The sequence below is a fragment of the Dromaius novaehollandiae genome, chromosome Z, assembly GCF_036370855.1.
Source record: "Dromaius novaehollandiae isolate bDroNov1 chromosome Z, bDroNov1.hap1, whole genome shotgun sequence".
In the NCBI taxonomy this organism is placed as follows: Eukaryota; Metazoa; Chordata; class Aves; order Casuariiformes; family Dromaiidae; genus Dromaius; species Dromaius novaehollandiae.
In genome coordinates, this window is record NC_088132.1 from 39950683 (window position 1) to 39975568 (window position 24886).

At 35.9% G+C, this 24886-nt stretch overlaps 1 protein-coding gene across 8 annotated transcripts in view; it reads right to left on the minus strand.

Moving 5' to 3' along the window:
• The window catches only part of LOC112992400 (dmX-like protein 1), an 84003-nt gene that overhangs the window by 18184 nt on the left and 40933 nt on the right, over positions 1-24886 (minus strand). For 5 of the 8 annotated variants that reach the window (XM_064501762.1, XM_064501760.1, XM_064501767.1 and 2 more), the window contains 15 exons: positions 24438-24548; positions 22832-23001; positions 21650-21747; positions 20784-20949; positions 19766-20018; positions 17294-18384; positions 16890-17081; positions 15554-15630; positions 15240-15367; positions 13184-13432; positions 12710-12823; positions 2743-2906; positions 1545-1678; positions 1133-1218; positions 267-468 (listed from right to left, as the gene is read on the minus strand). In XM_064501762.1, coding sequence (XP_064357832.1) covers positions 267-468; positions 1133-1218; positions 1545-1678; positions 2743-2906; positions 12710-12823; positions 13184-13432; positions 15240-15367; positions 15554-15630; positions 16890-17081; positions 17294-18384; positions 19766-20018; positions 20784-20949; positions 21650-21747; positions 22832-23001; positions 24438-24548 — 3235 coding nt within the window. The remainder of the gene's footprint in view (positions 1-266; positions 469-1132; positions 1219-1544; positions 1679-2742; positions 2907-12709; positions 12824-13183; positions 13433-15239; positions 15368-15553; positions 15631-16889; positions 17082-17293; positions 18385-19765; positions 20019-20783; positions 20950-21649; positions 21748-22831; positions 23002-24437; positions 24549-24886) is intronic. The other 3 variants (XM_064501761.1, XM_064501764.1, XM_064501763.1) reach the window with 3 other exon arrangements.

Consider the following 24886-nt stretch of genomic DNA (forward strand, 5'->3'; position numbering starts at 1 on the left):
CAACCACTCAGAATCAGTAGACTATGTTAAGCTTCATTTAAAAAATACTAAAAACAAAGTTAGAAAATATGACCATTTTTCTTGGTTGTGCTTTGGACCAGATATGCATGATTTCTGATGTATACTCCCAATTTACAAATGGGATTATTAGAGCAAATCTAGAAAGTGGCATACATAGTTATGGTCTATCATCTGCACTGACAACATAATATGCTAGATGTATAATAAAATATATTATAGTCACTGTTTACAGAAATCACACACACCTGAATGGAGTGTTCGCAGGCTCAAGTAAAGTTTTATGACGAAGCAGTGCAGGGCCAGCAGCTAATGCATCCTCAGAAGCATGAACTGAAATATAATGTTGAGGTGGACCCCCATACAGCTCAAGACGTCGGAGAAGGACTTGTTCCCAGCGCTGTAGCGTTTTCAAAACTGCATGGCATATTGGGGAGCTAACTGGAAGCTCTAAAAACACAAGTAAACAATTTAACCCCCCTGTGCTTCTGCATTATACTCATTATGTGGACAATTCCACTGCCAAAGGCTGGATAGTACTTCAAATATCTCCATATTTAAGCTTCATTCAGACCTCAGCTTAATACTTGCAAGTATTAAGAGATGAACTGCTTTACACTGCCTGAGCCAGACACAGCAGCAGCATTCTCCAAGGCTGACTGAAAATAAGCATGGACTAGGAATGACATACTTTGAACGACAAAAAAGAAGAAAGGAAAAAGGGGGAAAGGAAGAAGGTGGGGAAGGGGGGGGGAAGAGGAATAGTGCTCACTGAGAAATATGTATTGTAAACACTCTTGTATGCCTAAGAGGCATATAGGAAAAACTAAGTGTGCAAATAAAGTACTTGAGAACAAAGAGACTTCTGCTGTGACAATGGTATTTTGGATCCATTATCTGCTAACTGCTGAGCATTCCTTCTCACCCAATCTTCTAAAACCACCCATTACGCTATTCTATAAATAAAGTGATCAGGACAATTTAATCCCAAACTAGGAAAAAAGTTAAGAACATTTCAATTAAAAATAAAGCTAGAGTATTTTTATTATTCAACACATAACTGATTTTTAAATATGGTTATTAAATATGGAAAGACAATTCTGCTGTTCATTACCTGAAAGATCATGTCCAGCCAAAGGGTAGAAAGTCTTCAAATTGTGAAGTACCAGCTGAACCATTGCCAACCGCATCAATGACCAACTAACAAGAAAGCACTATGTCATTTACTAATAAGAAAATAAATCTCATATATTCACAATTAGGATTTTTTTTTAAAGCTTTAAATCCTCATGTTATAAACTGTTGAGAACTATGAACAGTATTTTTAGACTTTTACAGATATTTTGAATGCAAGAGTCACTATACCGTGTATTAACAAATAAAACATGAACTGTGAATTACCGACTAAAAAGTCTAGGTAACGCATTTCTACGAAACATCAGGTAACTGCTGTATTATCTCAAAATCAAATGGCCACAAATCCAAGTCCGATCGTTGCAGAATATCTTGAATTCTAAGTTACTTACCTGTATGAATTTGAATTGGCATGCTCTTGATTATGTGAATTTGATGCAAACACTTCTCCATCAATATCATCTTCATCACTTTCCTGACTCTCTTCTGAATCATATTCTACTCTACTTTGCGATGGAAGAAAAGGCTAAAAAAATAGGCAATATTCCTTGAGTATCTTCTGTCCAACATTAGTAATATTTAATGTTTTATATAAAAAGCAGGTATACCATCTAACTCAATTTAGCAATATTTCAAGTTTGTACCTCATTAAAAGGTAAGTGTTTGTGGATATAGTGTATTTCAACAGCTTAGCTATTTTCTGAATTACTCAAAATTCTAATACCAAAAACGAAAGTTGTAATATTTTTCCCAAGTCTTACTTGGCATTAATTTTACTTCAGACTTTGTGTGTCTTGGTCCTCAAGTGGCTCAGGGGACTAACGAACAAAAAAAATCCTATCTCTTGCCTGCAGAGTTCAGTATTTATGACGAGCACTATCACTGCACCACTGTGTTATTCACTATTTGGGATTTCTTTTTTGTATTTGCTCCTAAAATACTGCTTACATATCTTTTTGCTGATATATTAGAATATGATATAGAAATGTGTCACATAACTGCATATAATTACATAGTTTTGTAGAGAGAAAAACACACATTTTTGTATCAATATAAAATTCAGGACTGTATCTGTGCATCTTTCTCACTCTTATTTGTAGTCTTCAGAAAAGGCGCTCTTAACACAGCAAGCCTTCTGCATGAGTACTCCTATATACATTTGGAAGATCTGCCACTGCAGACTTTACACAAGACAATTTAACTTGATTTCTAGTAAGTATACAAGTTTATTTCACCCATCCCCATTTGACACTGATAATCAAAAGCTTCTCCCATTTCCTTTTTCATCTAAATAGCTGATCCATAGTTACCTGCACATTTGTACTCTGTAACTGTAAAAAGGCAACATGTTACTGTTCATATCATTATCTGAAATTAAATCAATTTCATAATAAGTTTTAAAGAAAGCTGTTTCAAATACAGCAGCTACAGCTAATATTTTAGAAATAGTTGATATATGAATAATGACAAAAGTTAGCTTTTATCACATCTTAATTTAAGTATCTAGAATAAAGGCTAAACAGGAAAAAAAAAATACTACTCCAAAAGTGATAAAAAAACGCTCTAAACTTTGTAATAGCGAAAAATTACCTTTGCAATGAAATAATCCCAGATACTAAGCTCAGGAGGAATAAATTTTTCTTTGTCAGATGGAGATTCCTGCTCTACCAATGGCAACGAAGGTGACTGAGAACTCTCTTTTGGAGAGGTTTTCGACGAAAGCTTAAAACGCTTTTGCTGTTTCTCTCCATCATCTACAGAGGAAGAAACCAAAAGTACAATATATTGTTTTGGGTTGCTTGCCACACCCGCCCCCCTGGCCCCGCTTTATTTTTTTTTCTTTTTTGAATAAAGAGATTCATGATAGAAAGTAGAAATCTTCCTCACGACAAGTTCTCAGAATTTTAGCTTAGCATTTCTATATGAAACAAGCGTAAAGAAAATTAATCCTCAGACATACAAAACTAACAGAACTAGAACTCAAAAAGGGGACAACCCCCAGTAGATGTAATATATAGTAGTAGCATATGCACACAACTGCATTAGAAGCTTTCTTCTTACAACACGGATGACGTATCACAGTTCAAGCAACAATACTACGAAGAACTAGACTACTTAAATAAATACTACTGAATGTTTATCTAAGCTTGTTTTTGGGGGGTTTTTTTTTGGCTTGTCCAAAAAGACAAAACAAAACAAAAACAACAGTCTTATCTTTCAAAATATGTAGTGCAAGTATTTAAGCTTACCATTCCTACTGCAAGTTTTTGCACATGAAGATTTCCACCTGTTCTATAGTTGACCTGCTTTCAGAAGACTCCTGAACAGTACAATCCTGATAAATTCACTTGTCTTAACAAAGTTTGTCCAACAAACATAAAAGGCCCTATTTTCACCAATACAATCAAAGATCTATCTTATCAAACAGGGAAGAACTGCAATGACTAGTTATTTGTAGTAATACTCTAGCTCCAAAGAGTTGAAGGTTCCCCTCTCCCTCCAGACTGCCTTTATTCAGTGGAAAAAGTGGCAAAGAGATCTCTTCCAATGACATTCTCCAGGATGAGAGTACTCAAGGAAACCATTTATTCGCACTATCAGAAAAATCTTAATGTAGTTGTGCTACAACTACATGAATGAACAAGCTTTGTTTTGGAGCCATTATTTTTCCAGTTAAGAGAACTATCAACTTCATCAATAGGGAAAAAGTAATGGCTTGATTTAGAAATTAAGAAAAGGCTCACATAACCATCTGATGACCCAAAATCATTCCTGTTCTTGGTAGCTGAACTCTATTTGAATAAAGTCTTTTTATCAGTAGAGAAGGAATGTTGTGGATTGCCACTTTGAACAACAAAGCAGTGTTCCGATTTTCCGACAACACTTTAGTGCGGAAAGGAAGACTCAGAAAGGGAACCAGCTCGGAGATGTAATGTAACGAGACCACCTTCGTCCATCTTCAATTAAAAGATGAAAAAATAAACAAAAAGCCACCTTTGCATCCATTTCTTCATTGACTGTAAAACTGACTCTATATTTTCAAAGTAGTAGATAGATATACTAGATGGAGACTAATGACTATAGTGAAACAATTAAACGGAATCAAGGCTTAGATAAAACAAAGCAAGCTGAATTGTTAGGATAAAAAGGAAGTCGTTTTGAAACAGTCTCTGTAAAAAACAAAAAAAAAAACCCCAAACTTTTACCACCTATTTATCTGAGTACTGAACATTTAACTTTTTTCCATAAGTAATTCAAAATCTTCATTTTATGGTTATCCAATTAAGGTTTGAAAATTAGGATATCATCCAGAAGAACCATGGAACAAGCCTGGACTCTGCTTTTCCTCTAAGTACAACAAACAGTTGAGGAGGAAGAGTCTAGGAAAACCTTTCCATATAACCTTTGTTTCTTGTTTAATTAAGTGGCTTTTTTATTTTATATATAGCAATAATCAGACCAGACAGCAGGTCACAAAAGATGCCATCTACATGCCTTTGCTAAGTAAAGGGGAATGTTGGCTGCCTTATGGTTTAAATCTTTGACTGATGGAATAAAACAGCAGTAATAACTCGGCTCCAAGACAAGCAACCTGCAGGCTAAAAAAAAAAGCTGACTCAGAAACTAGATATTCCAAGTCATTGAGTTCAACCATCAACATAAGAACAGAGCTGAGCTAGACTGGTTTTCAAGGATGAATAAGGAGATCACAAATAAAAATGGCTGCTTTACATTCTAACTTTATTCCTTTCTGTTACCAAAGGCCCACAAAAGCTTCCACTGAAGCTGCTAAAATTACCTTCTCCTGTTAATAACACTGAGGATGACTCAAAGACAGGCATCAACCCTATGTATGACTGGAGGGAACTACTGCAAGAAGTACTTCCTAGCTTTTTTTTTTTTTTTTTTTTTTTTTTTTAAACAAACATGTTTTATTCACAAGAGCCTTTTTAGTCTTGACAGATGCTTGAGAAACTATTTCCTTCAAAACTTATAGGTACTCCCGTCACTTGAAAACAGAAGATCTAACAGTCTGGACAAAAGAAAAACACAGCCTGTTTAAGAAGTCGTACGCTACACTTAAAACTTACATGTTCATAACAGAAATGTTTCCCTGAGCCAACTGTGAACCCTGAGGAGAGCAGTATTTAAATTTTTAAGTTTGTATTTTTATGCCTCGCTTGCATGTAAAAAGAAATGCTTGTATTATGAGAAGGTTTTTTTAGTGGGCACAATCATTTCCCTAAATTCAGTGGCTGATCTTTTTCATATTAATTTTCTGAACAAAAAGTTGCCTAAGAATTTTCAAAAACACTTTTGACCACAATTGGACCATTACAACTACAAACAGATGAACTACAAAATAATTTCTGTATAATCTAGTAAAAGCTGGAGACAGTATTTCATCCTGCACCCCATCTTGACATTAGGATATTGTGATAGTCTGTTATCCTACTACGCTGTAACATAGACTTTTCCCCATTAGGGATATTATTTGGAATTCACTTACCTGTATTTAAAGCTGAAAACATAATAGCTAGAGTACAATGTATTCTCCTTTTATTATTTAAAGCTCATCAGCTAACAAAGAGCATGCACATGCATTACTCTGTATGGAATTTTAGCAACTGCTTAAAAAAATGAAACACTAGGCAGAAAAGTAAGGAGCATGATTGCAGGTTGCAGATTGATAAGGCTGCGTGATACAGAAATAAGCAAGAATAGCTTTGCAGGTTGCTTTTCAGTGGAGAATTCAAAACATAATGCTGTACTTTAAAACAGAATTCCTCACATTCTTTTTCATCCTTCATATTTTTAAGCATAGTACAGGCTTGTAGCATTGACACAACAAGCATTGACAGATAACAATATGAAAGGCAAATGAAAGTACAACTAGATCACTCCAGATCTAGAGTGATTTGAAATACATATTACTGGTGCCTTTTTTACATTCTAAAAATCTTTAAATACATGTACAAATTCACAAAAAAAATCCAACACTGTCATTTAGGATTTCAGATCATCGATTACTATCACTTCAAATTATTTTCATATATTTCTACTTAAAACTATTTCACATTTTGTGTTCAAAACCCATTAATTTTACATTTGTCTTGTAAGTATAACATCATTTTCCAAAGAAAAAATTGTGTGTTTCAGAAAAGGAAAAAGCTTCCATTTCCGCCAAGATCTAATACACACCATGATATTCCAAGGGTGGGTTGCCCACCTCACCTCCTTTCTACCTCCCCAGGCAGAGCAAAAAGACAGTTCTTTTTCAATTTCCCAAAAACTTAAAATGCAAGTCAGAGGTACTGTGTTTTACTGAAGATGACATGCACACATTAAACTGACGACACCCCAAAGAAATGCAAAATGCAAGCCATCAGTTAAGAGATGTAAAATTATGAAACCCTCCACTTACAAAATCATCATCCTAGATCGCAGCACCAATAGACAGAAGCCTTGCAGAAGCCCAAACCAAAATGGAATGCCAAAGAAGAGAGCTAGAGACCAAGCCATATCTTGAATCATTTTAGTAAGTGCAGAGCCCTTTACAGATTGTTATAATCCTTTCAGAAGCTACAAATGCCAACTTGAACAACCATCAGGTGAAAGTCTACGCTGCTGGACATTTTCAACTTCCAACCTAACAAGAAAGTGTACTTGGCAGGCATACAAACCCTGAAAATCTCACTATATTTTGTTTACTCATGGACAACATGATCTACATGACTCCAGTCATTCAGCCAAGGTACCCAAATTTAATGAATAAGCACTTGATAGTAGCAACCCGATGATGTTTCATAGGATTACAGTAGTCAAGCTATACAAGACTGTACCTTCTTTGTTGTATTTATGTACAACTTAATGAGCACTGATTGCTGAAAAACTGAAAGAAAGTATGTATTGAACGCTCAGATGTTTTTGAAGACATTATGTGCATTCCAGCACACTATGAATGGAAGTTTCCGAAAAAATTAAGAGACAAGCACAACAAAATACTTTGTGATGTATCCAGACCTTGTTGACCTTTCCTGTTCTGAAAAATCTAAGGCTTCCTCTACCAAAATAGCTCCTTCACCCACAGCGCAGACACTTTCGATCAAACATTTAATTTGGTTTTATGGCTGCCTTAACCAAGAAAAAGACCTAGTAATAGACAGAAGACAATGACTTTAATATGGAATAGGAAGGCCACGCAAGTAATGAAGATTGCTCAATGCTCCAAAATACCATAAGAAGTCAAGCCTAACATTGAAGCCTGTAATTCTGAGCTGGAATTCAAGGTGAGCAGTCTCAGATCCATGTCAAAACTTCTACTACTAACCATATCACAGGGAATTCTGCATTTAAAAGGAACAGTTTGACATGGCTGTTTGTAGCTCCTTCCACAAGCTGAAAGGCTTTAAAACTTGGGAAATCTGTATCCTTTTATCTGTTCTGAGATTAACCCATTCCTGCAGAAAAAGCCTGTGAGGATGCTTTTTACTGTTGTTCCTGATCTGATGGTGAAAAGGTTCATCAAGTATGACATTGTTGAATCCGGTCTGAAGCAACAAGTTTCTACTTTGACAAGGGTTTCCCTTTTTTATTTTTTTTTTTAAGAGGGAAATTTGAAGAAGTTTCCTGCACAGTAGTACAGCAAGCAGATAAACATATGAGTTTTGAGAGTTTTTTCTTTTTACACTTCCTTAAATAAACCTTGACCAACCAAACACTGAATTCATCTTTTGCTTAGATGCTCTGTCACTCCAAGTCAGACATTTATAAAATCTGTAATAGTAGCATCTTTTGTTGAACATCATGAATAAGTTTGTGGAAGACTAGGGAAAAGCTACAAATCAATCCAGAACATCTAAGGAAAAAAATACAAGCATAAGACTGACAGCAGGACTGCATGGTCTGTGGACAAGTTTTATCTGAGCATCCATATTATCAAGGCTTCTCTTCCTCAAAATCTCTGGCATGTTAGGCAAAAATCATCACAATAAGAGATGACAGTTTATCATTTCTCCCTACAGAACTACAACTATAGCAGTAATTAAGAACAAAGTTTATACTAAAACTTTTTAATTGCTTGAAAAGTTAGGACATCAGGGGAGAAAATGCAAGACAGGGATACCTGCTAAAAACACCTTGCCAAATTCTTTCACTGAAACTAACACCCTCTACTCTCTTGGTCAAGATGTGGTTCACATCCCAACTTTTACTATACTACAGTTGAAGGATAAAAGAATATTATAGGCTTGCCTAGGTGTAGGTCAATAGAATTCAAAGTATTCAATGCAAATGGTGCTACACATACTGGAAACTGTACATTTTTCAGCATCATTCCTTATTTTGTATAGACTATTTGTACACAGAACTTTTTTTAAATTAAAGGCATAAGTTATACATCTGAAATCCAAAATGACTACTTAGAGTATATAAAGTGTACTTGCAAAATATTCAGTTTTTGAAATAAGTTTTGCATTTAATTTATTCTTGCAAAATGGATTGAGTATATGAAATGAAACTATGGATTTCTAACTGTTCAAGTAAAATTCAAACTCATCCTTAAGAACCCTCCGGATTACAAAGAAATTACCATCTCTCTGTAGACTTGTTACATGATTTTTTTTTTTTTTGGAAGAAAAACTATATGGGAAATTTACTAGATTTTTTCAAAATCATGATCAACAACAGTTATTTCTCCAGAAGTTAATTTCCTCTTTGAAAACGTAGTACGTCCACAAACTTAAGACATCAGTAAGAATACAAATTCTTAGATGCTAACCCACAGTTTGTCATCATCATTTACTGCAACTGCAAAGACAAAAATGTGTCTGAAAAGTATAACGTGATACAGCTCTGAAACATTCAGACTACGTTTTGGCTCATCTTTACAAACAAGAAAACAATAGTTTTTCATACAAATTAACTAACAATAGAGGTCAAAAATTTTACAAGACTACCAAGACCTACTTTTTGGCTCCTGTTTTTTAGTTTTTTGTGTAAAAACTAAAATTGAAAAACATGGATCACACTAAATTACAAGAAATTCAAATTACTTATCCAAAGTTGATTGCATGTTCAAGTCACCCAAAGCAGGGGACAGAGAGAAATGACATAATCCAAATATTAACTTTGTTGATTAACTTTGTTGGCCAGCAGTGTATATAACACTATACCTCCTAAGTTTGAAACTTACAGAGTTCAACATCCACATTCAGACTAAACTGCTAAAAATCAAATAAACAAAGGGAATAAGCAATGCACTGACAGATTGTTTCTTGGAGGATTATCCTTTCTTGGAAGCTACATTTCTTTATAAAATCTGAAGCCAAAGACTAATGTCTTATTTAAGAAATACGGTGCAAAATGAAGAATCAAGCTTTAAGGGTAAGTCCTTCCAGTGGCTGCAGGTCTATTCAGTCAAGTGCTGCCAGTGCTTAGGAAAGTTATCAGTAGTGCTCTGGGTTATCTCGCTGAGAAGTGGACAGTTTTCAGTGATGCTATTGACAAAACCTGAACTTTAAGGAAGTTCTTCTAATGACTCAAATGACTGAAAGAAAATCCACTGTGACACATGCATTACTGCCACAAATAGTGGAGAGACAGCTATTCTTCTGAATGTATTGGCTCTTAACAGGAAGCAACTGATAGCTCAGCTGAGTAACTCTGCAAAAAGCATCACCCTAGTGAACTTCTGTGTCACTTGAGTTCTTCAGGAAACCTAATTTGATTCTGATTTAATGCTATTTCTATTTCTGAACATAAACAAAATTTGGGGAGCAGATGAAAAGATAGCAGAGTTAGTAGAACTCTGTGAAGCCAGCTGGAAAGAGTGAGGAAAACATACAATATATTGTGAAACTTGGGGTTATGGCAAACAGAAGGCTCACAGTACTCCAGAAGACAGAACTGAAAAGATACAGAAGGGCAGATCATCTTATCCAGCTTGTCCAATCACTTACAAGTATAATTCTTGAACAAGGAGTGCTTGGTTTTCAGTAGCACTGCCATTTGGAGACACATGAGTAGCAGAGAAAAATAGAGTCTATCCTCCAAGGACTTAGTAATTTGTGATTCCTCCTTTCCTGCTGAGGGGTTTAAAGAAGGGAAGTGATCGACTCCGGATTTTGGTTTGGCACCAAATAGCCTTCTTAACAACAATGGAGCAGCTGGAAATCTTACCCTCATTCTTCAGTGGGCACAAAAGGAACCTGGAAACTAGAGGTCTGGAGTATTCCTCTCACCCATGCTCTTTCCAGGAATAAGAGTACACAGAAGGAGGTGGCTCAGGACAAAATATTTTCAAGGGTCTTTCAGGTAAAGAGACAACCTTCAGCCTCACAGTTTGTAGGTAACAACAGCAATGACAATTAGGAGGACCAGCAACAAGATTCTGCTACATATTAGCACATGCAGGTCAGAAGGACAGAGATGGAGGTTCCAGCAGCTAACATACCAGGCATCTTCAGTTCTTCAGAAAACAAAAAACAAATACAAAACACAAATAAACTTAGCTCCAACACCAGAACTTAAGTTCTAATGACTGGATAGAAAGGCAAGCTGCATTAAAAACAAAACATACTGCTGACACAGACATGTCTGGAACAGTATCAGTCCCTGGTATTGAGATTCCTTAACCAGCACCTCCTAGCCCCAGGAGAAGATACCACGAGACACTATTGTACCTTAAACTCAGATCCTTAACATCAAGTGAAGAGACAGTGCCCAGACAGACCTAGCATGACAGCAACCAACTGGAGACCGCTGCTGATCCCAAGGAAGCACATCTATCAGGCTCTACTTTTAGCAGACCTTGTGAGATTTTTATTTTTCCCCTCTAAACTTGGTTGGATGAGATAGAGCCTTAACAAAGGTGAGGGAGAGAGAGAGAAACAGTGCGTGAGACACCTCTGGATTACCAGATCCCAGTGCAGAACAACAGTGGAAACAAGTTTTCTGCCAAAGCCTTCAGACTCATTGTTTTAAGCTGAATGAAAGAATGCAGGGACAAGGACCAGCAAACAGGGCTGAAAGAGAGTACCTAGGCCTTTCACTGTTAGTGCAGGGCTTGTATTACTAGGGAATCACATAATGTTTTTGATAATATGAATCCTTATCTTTTTTTTTTTTTTTGCTTTGGGTTTTGCTTTGGGTTTTCCCTCCTTTTGGGAGGGAAAATATTTTACAAAAATCTCAAAATAAAAGCTAGTGAAAAAAGTTTCTTGTTATGCATAACAGAAAATGGGAAAGCTGTCGTCTACAGGGGCAGAACGTGTCATAGCTGACTGGAACAAGTAACTTAGTATCCATTTCTGTGCCTTAAGAAAGCAAAGTGACAGTAATGGCACAAAATTACAGTTGATTTTTACAGTTGACTCCTCTGCTTCACTGAGGCTCTATTTTTTCTTATGTATTTTTTCTTCTTCAATATTTAAAGTGACTCAGAAGGACTTTTCCTCCAAAATCTGCACGAGGTAAACATGCATTAAAAACAAATCATAGACTTATGGAATCTTAGAATCATGTAGATTGGAAGTAGACAGGCCTTTAATAACCTTCAGAATATTTTTCTACTTAAAAAACATAATTATCTCATTATTTTAAAACACTAGCAACATTAACACACCTTAGTACATACTTACAAACACCTAATACACTTAGAATTGCCAACAGAAAAAGCTAGTTATGCCTTCAAACAATCGTGATATGACAAATATAGTTACTTTAACAAAAGGTTATTGAGAAACACTTATCCAATGCCACAAAGCAAACAGCAAGATCTAGAACAAGAACTCACTTTTGATTAGAGCACTGTTTAGAAAATTTTTTTCTGAACATCTGACAAAGTCTGTATTTAACCAGACTAAAATCTAGTTTTCCCTCAAATGCAAAGTTCAAAGGACAGTTTATATACATACTTCACATGTGACATATGATGTCACCGTAGTTTAAGAGATCTACATTTATAGAGCCTTCCTTTTTTAAAATTAGATACTTACAGGATAGTTGCTCTATGTTATATAGAAACTGAACTAAATTACAAAGCAGAAACTTGGATCAAAAAGAAAAGCATTACCAAAGTCATTATGGACCTCAGGATAAATCATCATTATCCAAATTTAAAATACGAAAAGGTACCCACTTTTCTAAAGGGTTCTCATACTATTAAAATTGAATAGCAGCAAAATAATTTTTTACAGTGTCTAGAACAAACACTTAGAAATCCACATGCATAATAATGCTTATATTCATGAAGCAAAACAAGCAGCTCTCCAAAGATGTGAAATACTTCTGATCTTTCCAAACCATGGTCAGAGTAATTTTGTATTTTATATTTGAAACTGGTTTCAGATGAAGTACTACATTAAGGCCTTTTTTTTTTTTTTTTTTTTTTTTTTTTTAAAAAAGGTCCAATTCAACTGCTGCTGTGATTGCAAAACATCACTTTAAATTTTGATGTCATGGCTTGCAAACAGAAGTTTTTCTCTCTTTCTACATATGCAAAAATCACACATTGCAAACTTCATGTAGAGACCTAATACTAAATCTAGTGTCTTGCCTGAAGATTTGGTAGGACTATGAGTACTGAAGGCAGTAAGGGATTTGGAAAACCCCACACATTCCATGGAGAACACTACTACCTGATGTGGGCTAGGCATTGGGAAGTGCCTACCTGCCAAAGAGAGAAAACACACTGTATTTGTAAAAAGGGAATAATCCTGTTAGGACAGAACTGGAAAGCTTTAAAATGAACATAAAAATTGTAACAGTACTGAAAATGTGCCAGTTAAGATTAACTTCATGCCCCACGTAACAGCAGCTGTACTACTTTGAAACTTTATTTCAGTATCATTCACTTGTTTTAGACTCTCTTCTACAGAACACCTATATCAATGATTTTAAATCTTTTTCTTCTTTGGAGATCTAAAAGCATACTAAATTCTTACCGAGCAAAAACTGTTCCAAACAATTTTTCTTATGCTTTCAGAAGTCAAATTATTTTCTAAAAAAGATAAAAGAAAATAGAACTAACCAGTTTTCGCCTTTAATTGCACCTGTCCTTTGCTGGGAGTATGAGCTCCTCCTCCAAAGATAGCAGACCACATTTTGTCATTAAGCGGATGAGCCATGATTCTATATAACTCATTGCTGGAATGCGTTGCTAGGCCATGGATGAACAGACTAAGATAAACTGCAGTTAGAATTTCACATAGTAAAACTGTGAGACCTGGCTGGGCTTCTTCACCAGCAGAATTCAAGAGTCGTATTAGAGCTGTTATACCTAAAATGAGGGAAAAGAGAAGAAAGAAAAAATAAACACTCCCTTGATTCTGTGAACTCATTGGCATTTTGAGTGACAACCTATAATAATTACTACCTTTCTGCATAGAAAAAAAATTGGTGTTTCAGAGAAAATGAGAAACTCCAAGAGAAAGCAAAGTTTTGCTTTTATTTAGCAGTTTAGTACAGCTTTTTGTCTTCATGTATCAGACTAACAGCTAATGAGGAGCTTCAGAACTTTTCAAGTGAAAAAAAATCACAAAAAAGCACCCAAATTTTGGGATATATCTTAAAACTGCCAGTTTAACCTGTGCTGAGACACTGTGATACAACAAGTAATTATACTACTTAATCTTCCTTCCCATGTCTCTCAAATCCTCTCTTCACTGGCTCCTTAGTTCTTTTAGAAGAGGGTTAGCTCTCTGTTCTCTAAGTTTAATGCAGTACTCCAAGATTTAATACATTATGTGAACTTCCTGCACTTCATATAAAAATTTAATTTTCCTATGGACTTTCCTGTGGTGCTTGTTTCACAAACAGGTATTAACCTAACTGCACCATAACACTGTAATTTGAAATGTTGTCTTCTCACTTTACAGTGGTAGAACCATCCATTAATTATAGGCATCAACTCAGAATATCCACTGTCTGACAAGTGCTCTTTTTCCTGAGTACTGATTTTTATGTTCCTATAAAAAGTTTCAAAGTTTCAGATGTGGCTCCTACTGTCTCACTTCGTGCACACAAGAAGTCAAAAACATGAAGAACAGTGGGCAAAGATTCTAGTTCACCTGATATTCTCCCATTTGCACAGAAATCATGAGACCATTCAAAAACAGAGAAATTAGTTCAAGCTGATGTTAACTATAAGCACAATTGCTTGCAATCTCTTGTCTCATTCATTGCAAATCTAACTCTGCAATTAATGAAATCAGAAAAACAGATGACAACCTGATTTGTCTCCAAAGCCTGTGCATTCACTGACAGAAAGGTCTACTGGAAAGAAAAAATTCACAGCACCAAATAGAAAGACTGCTACACTACCCAGGATTACACAGTATAGTTCACCTGTGATTAAACAGAGTGAAAGAGCCAAATTAACTTTTCAGTGCTCAAGCCCATAATCTTGAGGTTCTCAAAGTTTTTTTTGAAATATGAAATTTACTCCTTGAAAAACAAGTCCCACTGTATGAAGGCATATTTCTTGGTTATGTTTACATTGAAGTTATTGGTATAAACTGAAGCTCATATAGAATATTTTAGGTAGCTTACATACTCTCTAATAGAACCAACATAGTTTCACAAGCAGATATCCTGGCATGGTTTAAGTATTCAAGTTGTAGGGGCCTGTTGTATTTACAGCAGAACATAATTCTGTATAAACTTTCTATTTATCAATAGACTAAAGTTACCTCAATAGACACCCATAAGCTACAATCATATCTGTGATACATATGAAAGTATATGAAAGCAAAAGACTGGTAAGACTGATGTGCGCCTGCAGGTGGAGCAAAGAGAGCACAGGACAGCAGTTCTCCTTACTTTAAGTTTTCTTGCCCTTTACTAGAGCCTGAGCTAACAATTCTCAGTAAAAGAAAGCAATATAAGTCTGCTTGAGCTAGTGAATAACCTGGTCTACTAGGTTACAGCTTCTTAAAAAAATGAAGATTAAATATTTATCATATTATTTATACCAAACAATGTTACAAACACTAAAAGAAAGTCTACAGCATAGCTACACGCTCTTAGAGCGGATGCAGACAGTTAAGTTCTCCTTAAGCGGAAAGAAACAAAGCAACTCTGAATACCTGGCCACTGAGCAGGTGACGTATTGGGAGTCACTGTTTCATCTAAGCTTGTCGTTCTTAGAGAATGACGCTGAGTTAGAAGCAAAGTCTGATACACTGTTCCGGTGAACTGATTTGCTTGTAATGAGCTGTGAAACAAAGAACTGAGATGTCATATTTATTTTAAAAAAAAGTTTAAAACTGCTCAAGTGATAGCCCTTGCTAGATGCAGGAAAACTTCAGTATTGACTTTTGGTGCACTACATATTATGTCATTACTATAATGAGACATTATCTTGATTGCTCTCTAAAATTTGCTTGTGATAAATCTTTACCTGTAGCTGTGGCCATCACAAAGACATTGGTAGATGCAAGCAGAGAGTGATGCTGCTAAGGTATGCATTACATATATCTGGAAGACAAAGTTTTATAGAACAGATTACACTTCAAAATGAACAGTCATTAGTATCATAGTACTTCAACATATACAAATTTGTAACTGCAGAACAAACACTGAATACAGAAGAGATAAGAAGTGCTTAGAGCAAAACTCACTGACAAAGTATTTTTCTCTTCAGAATTCTTCTCAGTTAAATCTACTCACTTTGCACTGAAAGGGACGGGGAAGCACTCACACAACCCACAATCACAGCTCAGTTCTACCTGCACTGTTCCTCAATTAAGAGACAGCAACATCTTAAGCCACTATACTCACAACAGTCATAAGTGATTGTACTCCTAAAGAGTATTGATGTGCTGGCTAAGAACACAAAGGCTTTGCTTCAGAATGAAGACTGTAAAGCAGCTTGGTTTTGAACAACTCTTGCTGCATCTCTCAACAAGACACACAATTTACTTAGTATCACACTGAACATCACTATTTCTGTCATAGCTGATATATTTTATATATCACAAAATACATTTACGTGAAGAACTAGAGAACCTGTTGATCAAAAAGATTCAGTTAAAAATGAAGTTTAATATATACATCTGTCCATTCCTTGTGAAACGAAGCACCAGATTAGTAACTGAGCAATCAATCTCTTGAGGCTCTCTAGAAATCCCCAGAAAAAGTAAACTGGATCTGGGATCTAATACGTACAAAACTTCAGAATATACTCAACCCAAAGCTTTAAGTTTAGTTTTCAGTCCCAGATTAAGTACAGAAGAAACTTTACGCAAACATAACAAAAAAACAAAGATTGTATGAGCACAAAAATTGTTTCACAGAAACATTTGAGCTTTCTTCACTTTGCAGACCATCAGTTTTTGCATCTCAAAGCTATCAATTTTATTTAGGTCTATTAAAATACAGAACTTGTTAATATTAGAGAAATTGTGATCATATTGACATAAAAGTCAAATGTGACACTGACAGTGTAGTATAATGTGTTTTCCATAACAGATGTCATCCTGGACAAGTATCCAATCATGAGAGAGGCAACTTGCAGGGGATCAATGCTCAGCACCTCCAGAATGGGTAATAATTTTTCAGAGGACATTGTTTTAGCCCAAACTACAAAAAAAATATTTATGTTCCAAAGTTTTATTGCTTGTCACAGGTAGGCACATCAGGAAGTTTTCATGCTGTCAAAAAACATTCACGACTAAGCAAACTAGATAATAATCACATGCACAAAAAATCCAAATGACTACAATAAAAATACACACCTTGTTGTTCTGAGTATCTGGATGAGGTGGCGAGTCAAGGTCCATTATGCCATGTAATATATCATGAGTTAAGTTACCAAGATGTAGCAATGGATTAGCCACCACTGTTTTGGCACTAGCTGTGCAAGCAAACAGGAGAGGTATGGAGCTTTGCTCTGATAGAGGACTAGGAGGAGTCTGTACTGACTGTTCCTAAAAACAAGCAAAAGACAAAAAAAGCGATAGTACAGCTTCTTAAGAAGAAATTTTAAAAGGGGGGAAGGGGTTTCTAGAAAAGTCATACAGTATCAGATTATTATAAAACAGGTATACACTATAATGGAATTATTCATTTCCAAAATAACAAGATATTCAACGATCTATAACAAAACTGAAGCAAACACAAATTAAACTCCCCCACGTACCTGCTGAGATTCCTGCAACAGCAGAATTAATTCCATTCTGACAGATGCCAAGCCTCCACCATGAGAGCCATGAAGTATACAGTAACTAAGAAACATTCTTAGGAGTGACTGGTATTTCAGAAGCCATTGATGTCTTTTCTGAAAATTTTCTTTCTGTAGCATGTTTTTTTGCTGGTCAGGTAAGTCCTCAGCATTTTCATTTAATGCAACTTCCTCTGGCACCCCAGCAATACCTGACTGTATCTCTTCCACTTCAGCACTGTATTCACAGGTTTTCTGAAGAGCTACCACTTCTCTTTCAAGCCATTGATAAAGCTGATATCTCAGCTTCCCACCATCTACCTCATAACCAGTGGATAGTGTACGAAGCTCTACAGTAAGAATTTTCAGGCATGCTCTAAACTTCAGCTGTGCTGAAATTATATCTTCTGATGGACTTAAAACATCTTTTTCATCAATTGCACTAAAAGATTCTGTGTAGCTAGAACTTATTTCATCTAATTTTTCACTTTTCTTCAAAGGTTTTAGCTCTTTCATTACCAGGGAAGAATCTTCACTCTCATCATCATTGTCACTGTCCCATTGTAGTTCCAAAGGTTCATCTTGGAATACTAGACTTGGCTGACTCCAGTCAAAGGAAAGAGCTGAACTTGAATGTTTTCCTGATGAACAATCTGAAGATGACCCCAGACCATTCAACACTGGCTGTGACCAGTCAACAGTTGAAGACTGCTCTTTCATTTCCAACCCTTTAACTGGAGAAGATGGTGAAGAGTCTTTACTGGTATCCATTAAACTAGGGGAGCTACAGAATGGCTTTGACCTCTTAACTACTTTTGGCATCTTTGATAATACCTCTAAAGCCAACATAGGACAACCAGCTTTTAAGTGAGCATACGCAGTAGTGAAAAACAGTCTTCTTTCTCCTAGGTTGATTTTGTCAGCTAATCCATTTTCTACTGTTAGACAAACACGTGTGGAAGATGCATCAGAAGAGCCAAAATGACGTCTCAACAACAGAGGATGTGTTCTTAGGTAGTTATAGAAGTTAAACACTGCGGCGTTACAATTTGATGAGCCTTCTCCTTCATCTGAAAAGATATTGCATCATGAGGAAAACCTACAATTCTGTATGAAATAATCCATCTGCAAGCGTTATCTTCATCAGAAGGCTATTAAGTCTCAATATGCATTTTACTGTTGACTTATTTGCATTCCCCTTTTCACCTTCAGCATTTAAATACTCTTAGAGGAAAAAGAGGAGGGGAGGGGGGAAAAAAAAAAAAAAAAGAAGAGACAGACATCTTAAGACCTAATCTTTACTAAAGGAAAGAACAAAATTACAGGAGCTTGAATGGGAGCATGTAAGACCCATAATTTGAAACAACTATCACTTCACTTCCTTGCAGTCAGACTAGTTCTGCTGCAGTCAAAAGGAGACCATTTAGATTTCTAAAGTCTTCATCACTGTATCACTGATAAGATATTAACGTTGTACTAAAACCTTTTACCTCAGGAAATGATATTTTATAAGTTTTGGATTTGTCTGTCTTATTTCATCTATCTCTTAACAAATGCCGCTTAATAAAACTAGGAAATCCTTAACACACATACGTGTTAATACCTGTATTGCATACAACAAATGAAGTAGTCAGCAATGGCACACCTACGGATTTTGCTTCCATGCCCGAAACAAGCCTAGAAAACCAGTTACCATCTTATTTTGATATTTTACAAATGGATGGTCAGAAAATCATTGGAAAGCTACAAGCATCAGCACAGGATGATTCACATAGCTTTCAAAGAGTCTGAGCTGGCTGAGATACATCCTTACTGTTTGTTGTCTAGAGTTATGACACAACTAGCTACACATAATAGAAAGATGAAAAAAGAACTATTAAGTAAGAAAACAAAGCAAAACCCCACAAACAAGTCACTCAACTGGTTAAAGAAAAATTAGTAATATTTAACATAGATTTTACACAGGAGGATGTGATCAAGGTGAGAATAACTGAACAGTATCACACTAAATATCAAAACAATCTTTTCTATGCTGGTGTATCATTCTGTTCAACTCTTCCTGATAACTAAAAACTACAAAATAGTATGTCTCCTAGGCTCTGCTAGGTAGCTTTGCAGTCAGAAACTTTTCTTAGGTTGTTATGGAGTCACTAATTAAGTTAGTCTCTTCGTTTCCAAGTTTCTGATGGAAAAACAGCTGAAGAGCTACTTCTCATTATACTGATATTCACATATTTAAAGGACAAATTAAGTACCCATTCACACCATACGGGATAATCACAACAAAGTTATATTTAATACTGTAGCGATATATGCATTTTTTGTAAGTTATTTACTAGCAATAGCGAGCAACTGTGCTGTATACCATCACATTCAGACTATACAACAATACTACCCAAATGCATAAAGAGTTAAAAATCAACCCAACAGCCAAAATATTTATAGTCTTACCACCTTCATCTCCAACAGAATGTTTAATCAAAGTGTCAAGAGCTTTGCTATAATCTTCCAAAATCCAGTAAGACATACTTCGTAGAAAAGGATCACAGTGCATATTTCCTGAGCTATCTTTTCCAGAAGACACACTTCCCAAAATTCTCTTCTGTAGTACAGATTTGTAAGTACTAGATACTTCAAACTCCGACTCGTAAAGTCTTGATATTACAAGAGCCAATTGAATATCATTCAGTTTTTCAAGGCAGACCTAATTGAAAATATATTTATAAAACCCAGTATTATAATTTCTCCGCTGGTTAAAGTGATCACAAGACAAGACGCAAATCTGTTCAGTTGATAAAAGTATTTATCTCAAGTCCATAAAATAAATCAGCAGGAACTATACATAACAGCAATGGCCAACTGTTATGTGCAAGATCTAAATTACAATTGCCTCACTGCAATTCTGACATGACAGTGGATCTTTGAAATCATATGGCTTCAATAAATCTTTGTGAACAGGTACAGGCCACTTCTTGAAACTACGTATTTTGATTAAGAAGCTTTACAAAACAAATTCTTCATTATCACACAGCTGAATTCCCACCCAGTTGTTTTATTCCTATACGCAGACCCAGGAATTACTTTTTTGTGAAAGGATTTTGGTAGCCAACACACACCACTGCCAAAAACCCTTCATTTTCACATCTGGAACCTCCTAATGCAAATCTACATTGCTTTCAGATGTGACAGATCAGAGAGTTTGAAAGCAAGTTAAAGGTAGATAGATTTTATTATGGAGAAATGAATCATGGGACTTTTTGGTAACACTAAGGTGGGAGCTGAAACAAACAATATGCAAACACCAAGGATTTGTATTTGCCATTGACATAAGGGAGGGGAGGGGAGGAAGAGACAGCACAAACTGGGAACTTCAGAAGTCATACTAGTTCAAACTGAGAGCTTTCTTATGCATTTCAGTCACTTTAAATACATTCTATAAAATTCGAACACTAAATATAAGTCTTATTACCTCCACTGCATCTTTTAAGTGTCCTGCCAACAAGAAAAATGCTGCAGAATGTTCAAAACGCTGTTTGCCAAGCAAAGAGAAAGCATTCTTTAATGCTGCTTTACGCCATCTGTCCTCAGTAAAATTATTCCCAAAAAACTGTGTCATTTTAGTATCTTTTTGGGACCTGCAGATTGAACATAATTGACAAAAATATTACATATTTCATTAGATTATTTTGGCTTTTGATTTCCTCAGATATCAGCAGAATTTTACATAAGTTGTTTCAATAGGAAATGCAGAGGCTATCACAACACCGGAAAAATAAGAGTCTTCATTTTTTAGAAAGGAACAAAAACTTCACAAGTACAAAACCTAATGTTTTTGCATTAGAAACAAGTAACTAGTCAGGCTGAAACAAATACAGAAAAGCTCATTTGTCTCAGATGAATTCTTAAGAGTAAACTATGTGTTAAAAATTTGGGAAATTGAACATTATTATGAAATGCTAGACTGAAAGACAGCCTTAATTGAGTCTTCTGAATTTATGGTAAAATTTATGTAGTCTGCTACTTTTCTAAGAGATACCTATTGCATTCCAAACACAAGACAGGCAATCCTCTAGATGTAATCCACAATTAAGTAATAAACGAAAGTTACAGTAGATTTGACACTGAACTTCAGGCACCCACCTTTAGAAACAGCAACTAAGTTACCACAGTAGATACAGGACATTACTCATTCAATTTTGTAGGTGATTTAGAAATTGCATCTCCGCTTTCATGGCAATATTTGTATTTTTTTTGAATTAACACCACAATTCAACTTTTTTCCCCCGAATTAGACCAGACACTGAAATTCCATATAAGAACCTGGATGTCTCCTACCTGTACAATCCCCAGATCACAGCCTTCTTTTTCATTGCAAGGTAAAAAATTGCTGCATCAAGTGGATCATTGTTTCGCTGAAAGGCTGCTTTAGCCACCTGTGAAGACAGTTCAACAACAACAAACCCACCCAAATTTAAGAGCATCTTTAAATAGGATTCCTGATACTTCTGCATCCCATGTTCCCATAGTGCTTAGAAATACTCTTCCATATATTATCCCTCTTCTCACTATAAGATGTGATAAGAATGTATGTGGAAGATACTGCTACTTCAACCCCTTGCTTTTGTTTTATACCATTTGATTAACACTTTCCCTGTTCTAGGAGTTTTTTTAGGAGATCAAATGGGAATGCCTAAACCTGAAATCAGATCCATCATTGTAACAAAGTTACTTTATTAGTTGGTCTGGTAATCAAATGATAGATAAATACCTGAAGAACAGTCTGGAACCAGCCAGAACAGGACAAAAGTTGTTCTTTTGGTGGATTCCCTTCCGGGAGTGGACAGGTAAAGGGCATAAGGGGCAGTAAGAGTAGTGTAAGACCCACACAGGTAACCTTAAATGCAGGCCTAGGAAACTTGGGGTTTAAGTGCTAGGCAGATAAGTTTCATAAATCGATGACTTAGCTCCCAAAGACTGAAAGACTTGAGATACGCGTTTACTAGTTCATGTTCTATACTCAAAGTATCTTGTGCATGATATTTTCTAGCTCTGCATACCTTTAGTTATCATGGAAATGTATCAACTTGCAAGACAAATATATGGTAGCACCACTTTTCATCGTTTTCTAATGAGAATTTTTCCATAATTTGTTTCCTAGACTAGCAGACAACCCTTGCTACTAAAAAAGAAAAAAGCCTCAAAACAAAAAAACTACCCTACTTGCTCAAAACTGTATACTCAGCATCCACCATGAGGCTTGTATACTACACCCCTCAAAACAAAATATCTAAAAAGCCAGAGCGTGCTTCACACTGGAATCTGAAACCCAAACTACTTGTACAGGTGGAACTTTTGTATTTAACTGATTTATTTTTTACAACAAACTATATGCACATCAGATATAGCAAGAAGTACTCAGAAACACTTGTTACACCTCATAATTCATCAACAGTAAACACCAGAGGAAAGCTATTTGAAAATGATTTGGTTAAATACAGCATTCTGAAACAAAATTACCTTTTCTATGCATTTCCGCAGGCTGCGGATACTTCGGACCCACCATCCTATACCCATAGCTCTGAGTTCTGACCATGTTGGATCACCTTTCTGCATTGCAGGGAGCATGTTCAGTAGTTCTTCTTCTGCTACTGAATGAAATGCCCAGGCAAAATGACTGGTAGACAAGCCTAGATAATCAGCCATTTGAGCAAGAGAGAGAAGGGAGCAGAGGGGGAAGAGAGAGAGAAGGAGAGAGATTCACTAATGAAGTAATCAATAATATAAATTTAAGGGAGGCAGGAGGAGGAGAATGGAAAAAGGCCAAATTGTTTATTCTGGATTTTTAAGCATGTATTTGATCAGATTGCAGAAGTTTAGGAATATATGTAAGCATTGCATACCAGATATTAAAGAACGCGCATTACAGATGAAAACATTTTTTCACTTGCAAACTGTTCATTATACATTTCGCAAGGAACAGTGTGACTGACTAAAGCTCAAGATCTACTTATAATGAGGGCCCTTAAGATTAGCTACGATACAAAGTGCAACCAGCTAATCAAGCTTTTAAAAGTTGTGAAAATTACCTTCACTACTTTGATTTGGAATGGCTAGGAAAAGGTGAAATTTGGGATCATTCAAGTAGAAAACAGGTTCGAGAATAGGCACACAAAAGGAAACCAGAAGAAAAAAATAAAACATGACCTGAAGATAACAATTATTCATCAGCAATACAGCGGGCTATGGATCAAATTGCAAGTCCAGTGAGGGCCAGGGGATGCTGCTTTGCACAGAGGCACTCTGAACTGCAACTCTGCTGATGCCTCAGAGGCATTTCTAACTCTCACCAGTTTCTGGGCTCAGTAGAAGGCAGGAGTATCACAGCTAGAAGTACACCAACAGAGAGCTGGCTCAGCAATACTGTGCTGAGGCACACTGGCAAGCTTCAATCTCAGCTGAGGGGTAACAAGCCATAAGACTGGAAATACAGTCATTGTCCTGACGACTGATTAAAGGGTTAAGAAGCAATCACAGCCAGTCCTTTAGATTTGATTAGGCGTTAGCAAATGTATCTCATTTGTAGTTATCAAGTTTAAAAAAAAAAAAAATCAAAACTATACCAAAGAAAACTTTATTTGAAAGAGTTCACTGGATAATTACAGTAGGAATATAAGGACTGAGGAGGCCATTATAATCTTTTTCAAATAAGTATTAGAAAAACTCATTAAGCAAATACTCTATATTTTCTACTCTATTATTCCCACAGAAGGCTATTGGAACAACATGGTACTACAAGTACAAAAAAAGGCTCTGGGAAGTACAAGAAGTCTGAAACCAAAAAGTTATTGATACATTGAGGTGGGAAGGGAAGAAGGGAGAAAACCACATCCTAAGCTCCAACGCCTCTACCTAAAATAAAGTAGGCATTTTCTGCTCTGGCATACACTCACATTGAGCAATAATACATTGGGTTGTTTTTTTTTTTTGGGGGGGGGGATGTTAAACAAAAGGACAACATAATTCTCTCATTAACTCTGCAGAGACACGTCAACAACACAGGAATCACATGCACAGCTGCTTCCCTACATAAGATTCACATGACCTAACAAAACACTTCAGTTACCTTGGTGAAGCAGTTGAGCTCGATGTACAGGAGGGAGTGAGGTTGTTAGAAACGTGTGAAGCCGAACAGCTAATAAAAATTTTAAACCACACTCATCAAGAGTTTCTCCACCTGGAATTAGACATTTTCATATGTTTAAGAGAAACCATTAAATAGCTTTTAAGTTGCTTAAGAAAAAATACCCTGCAATTCTATGACTGCTGATGCTTTATATCCATAAATGTAATAGCTAAATTCAAAAACCTTCCCCTCAATAAAAGAGAAATTTCAAACAAGAGATTGTGAAGTTACCTGTTTTTAAACACAAAAACCAGGAAAAATGGTTTTATCAAATGAGAAAAACAACTTATTTTTCTGAATTTATCCAGATAGTAGAACTAACATTGGCTCTTAAAGTTCGTTCTTAAAAAGTGATTGAGAAACACAATTATGGTCTGTGAACTGAAGGA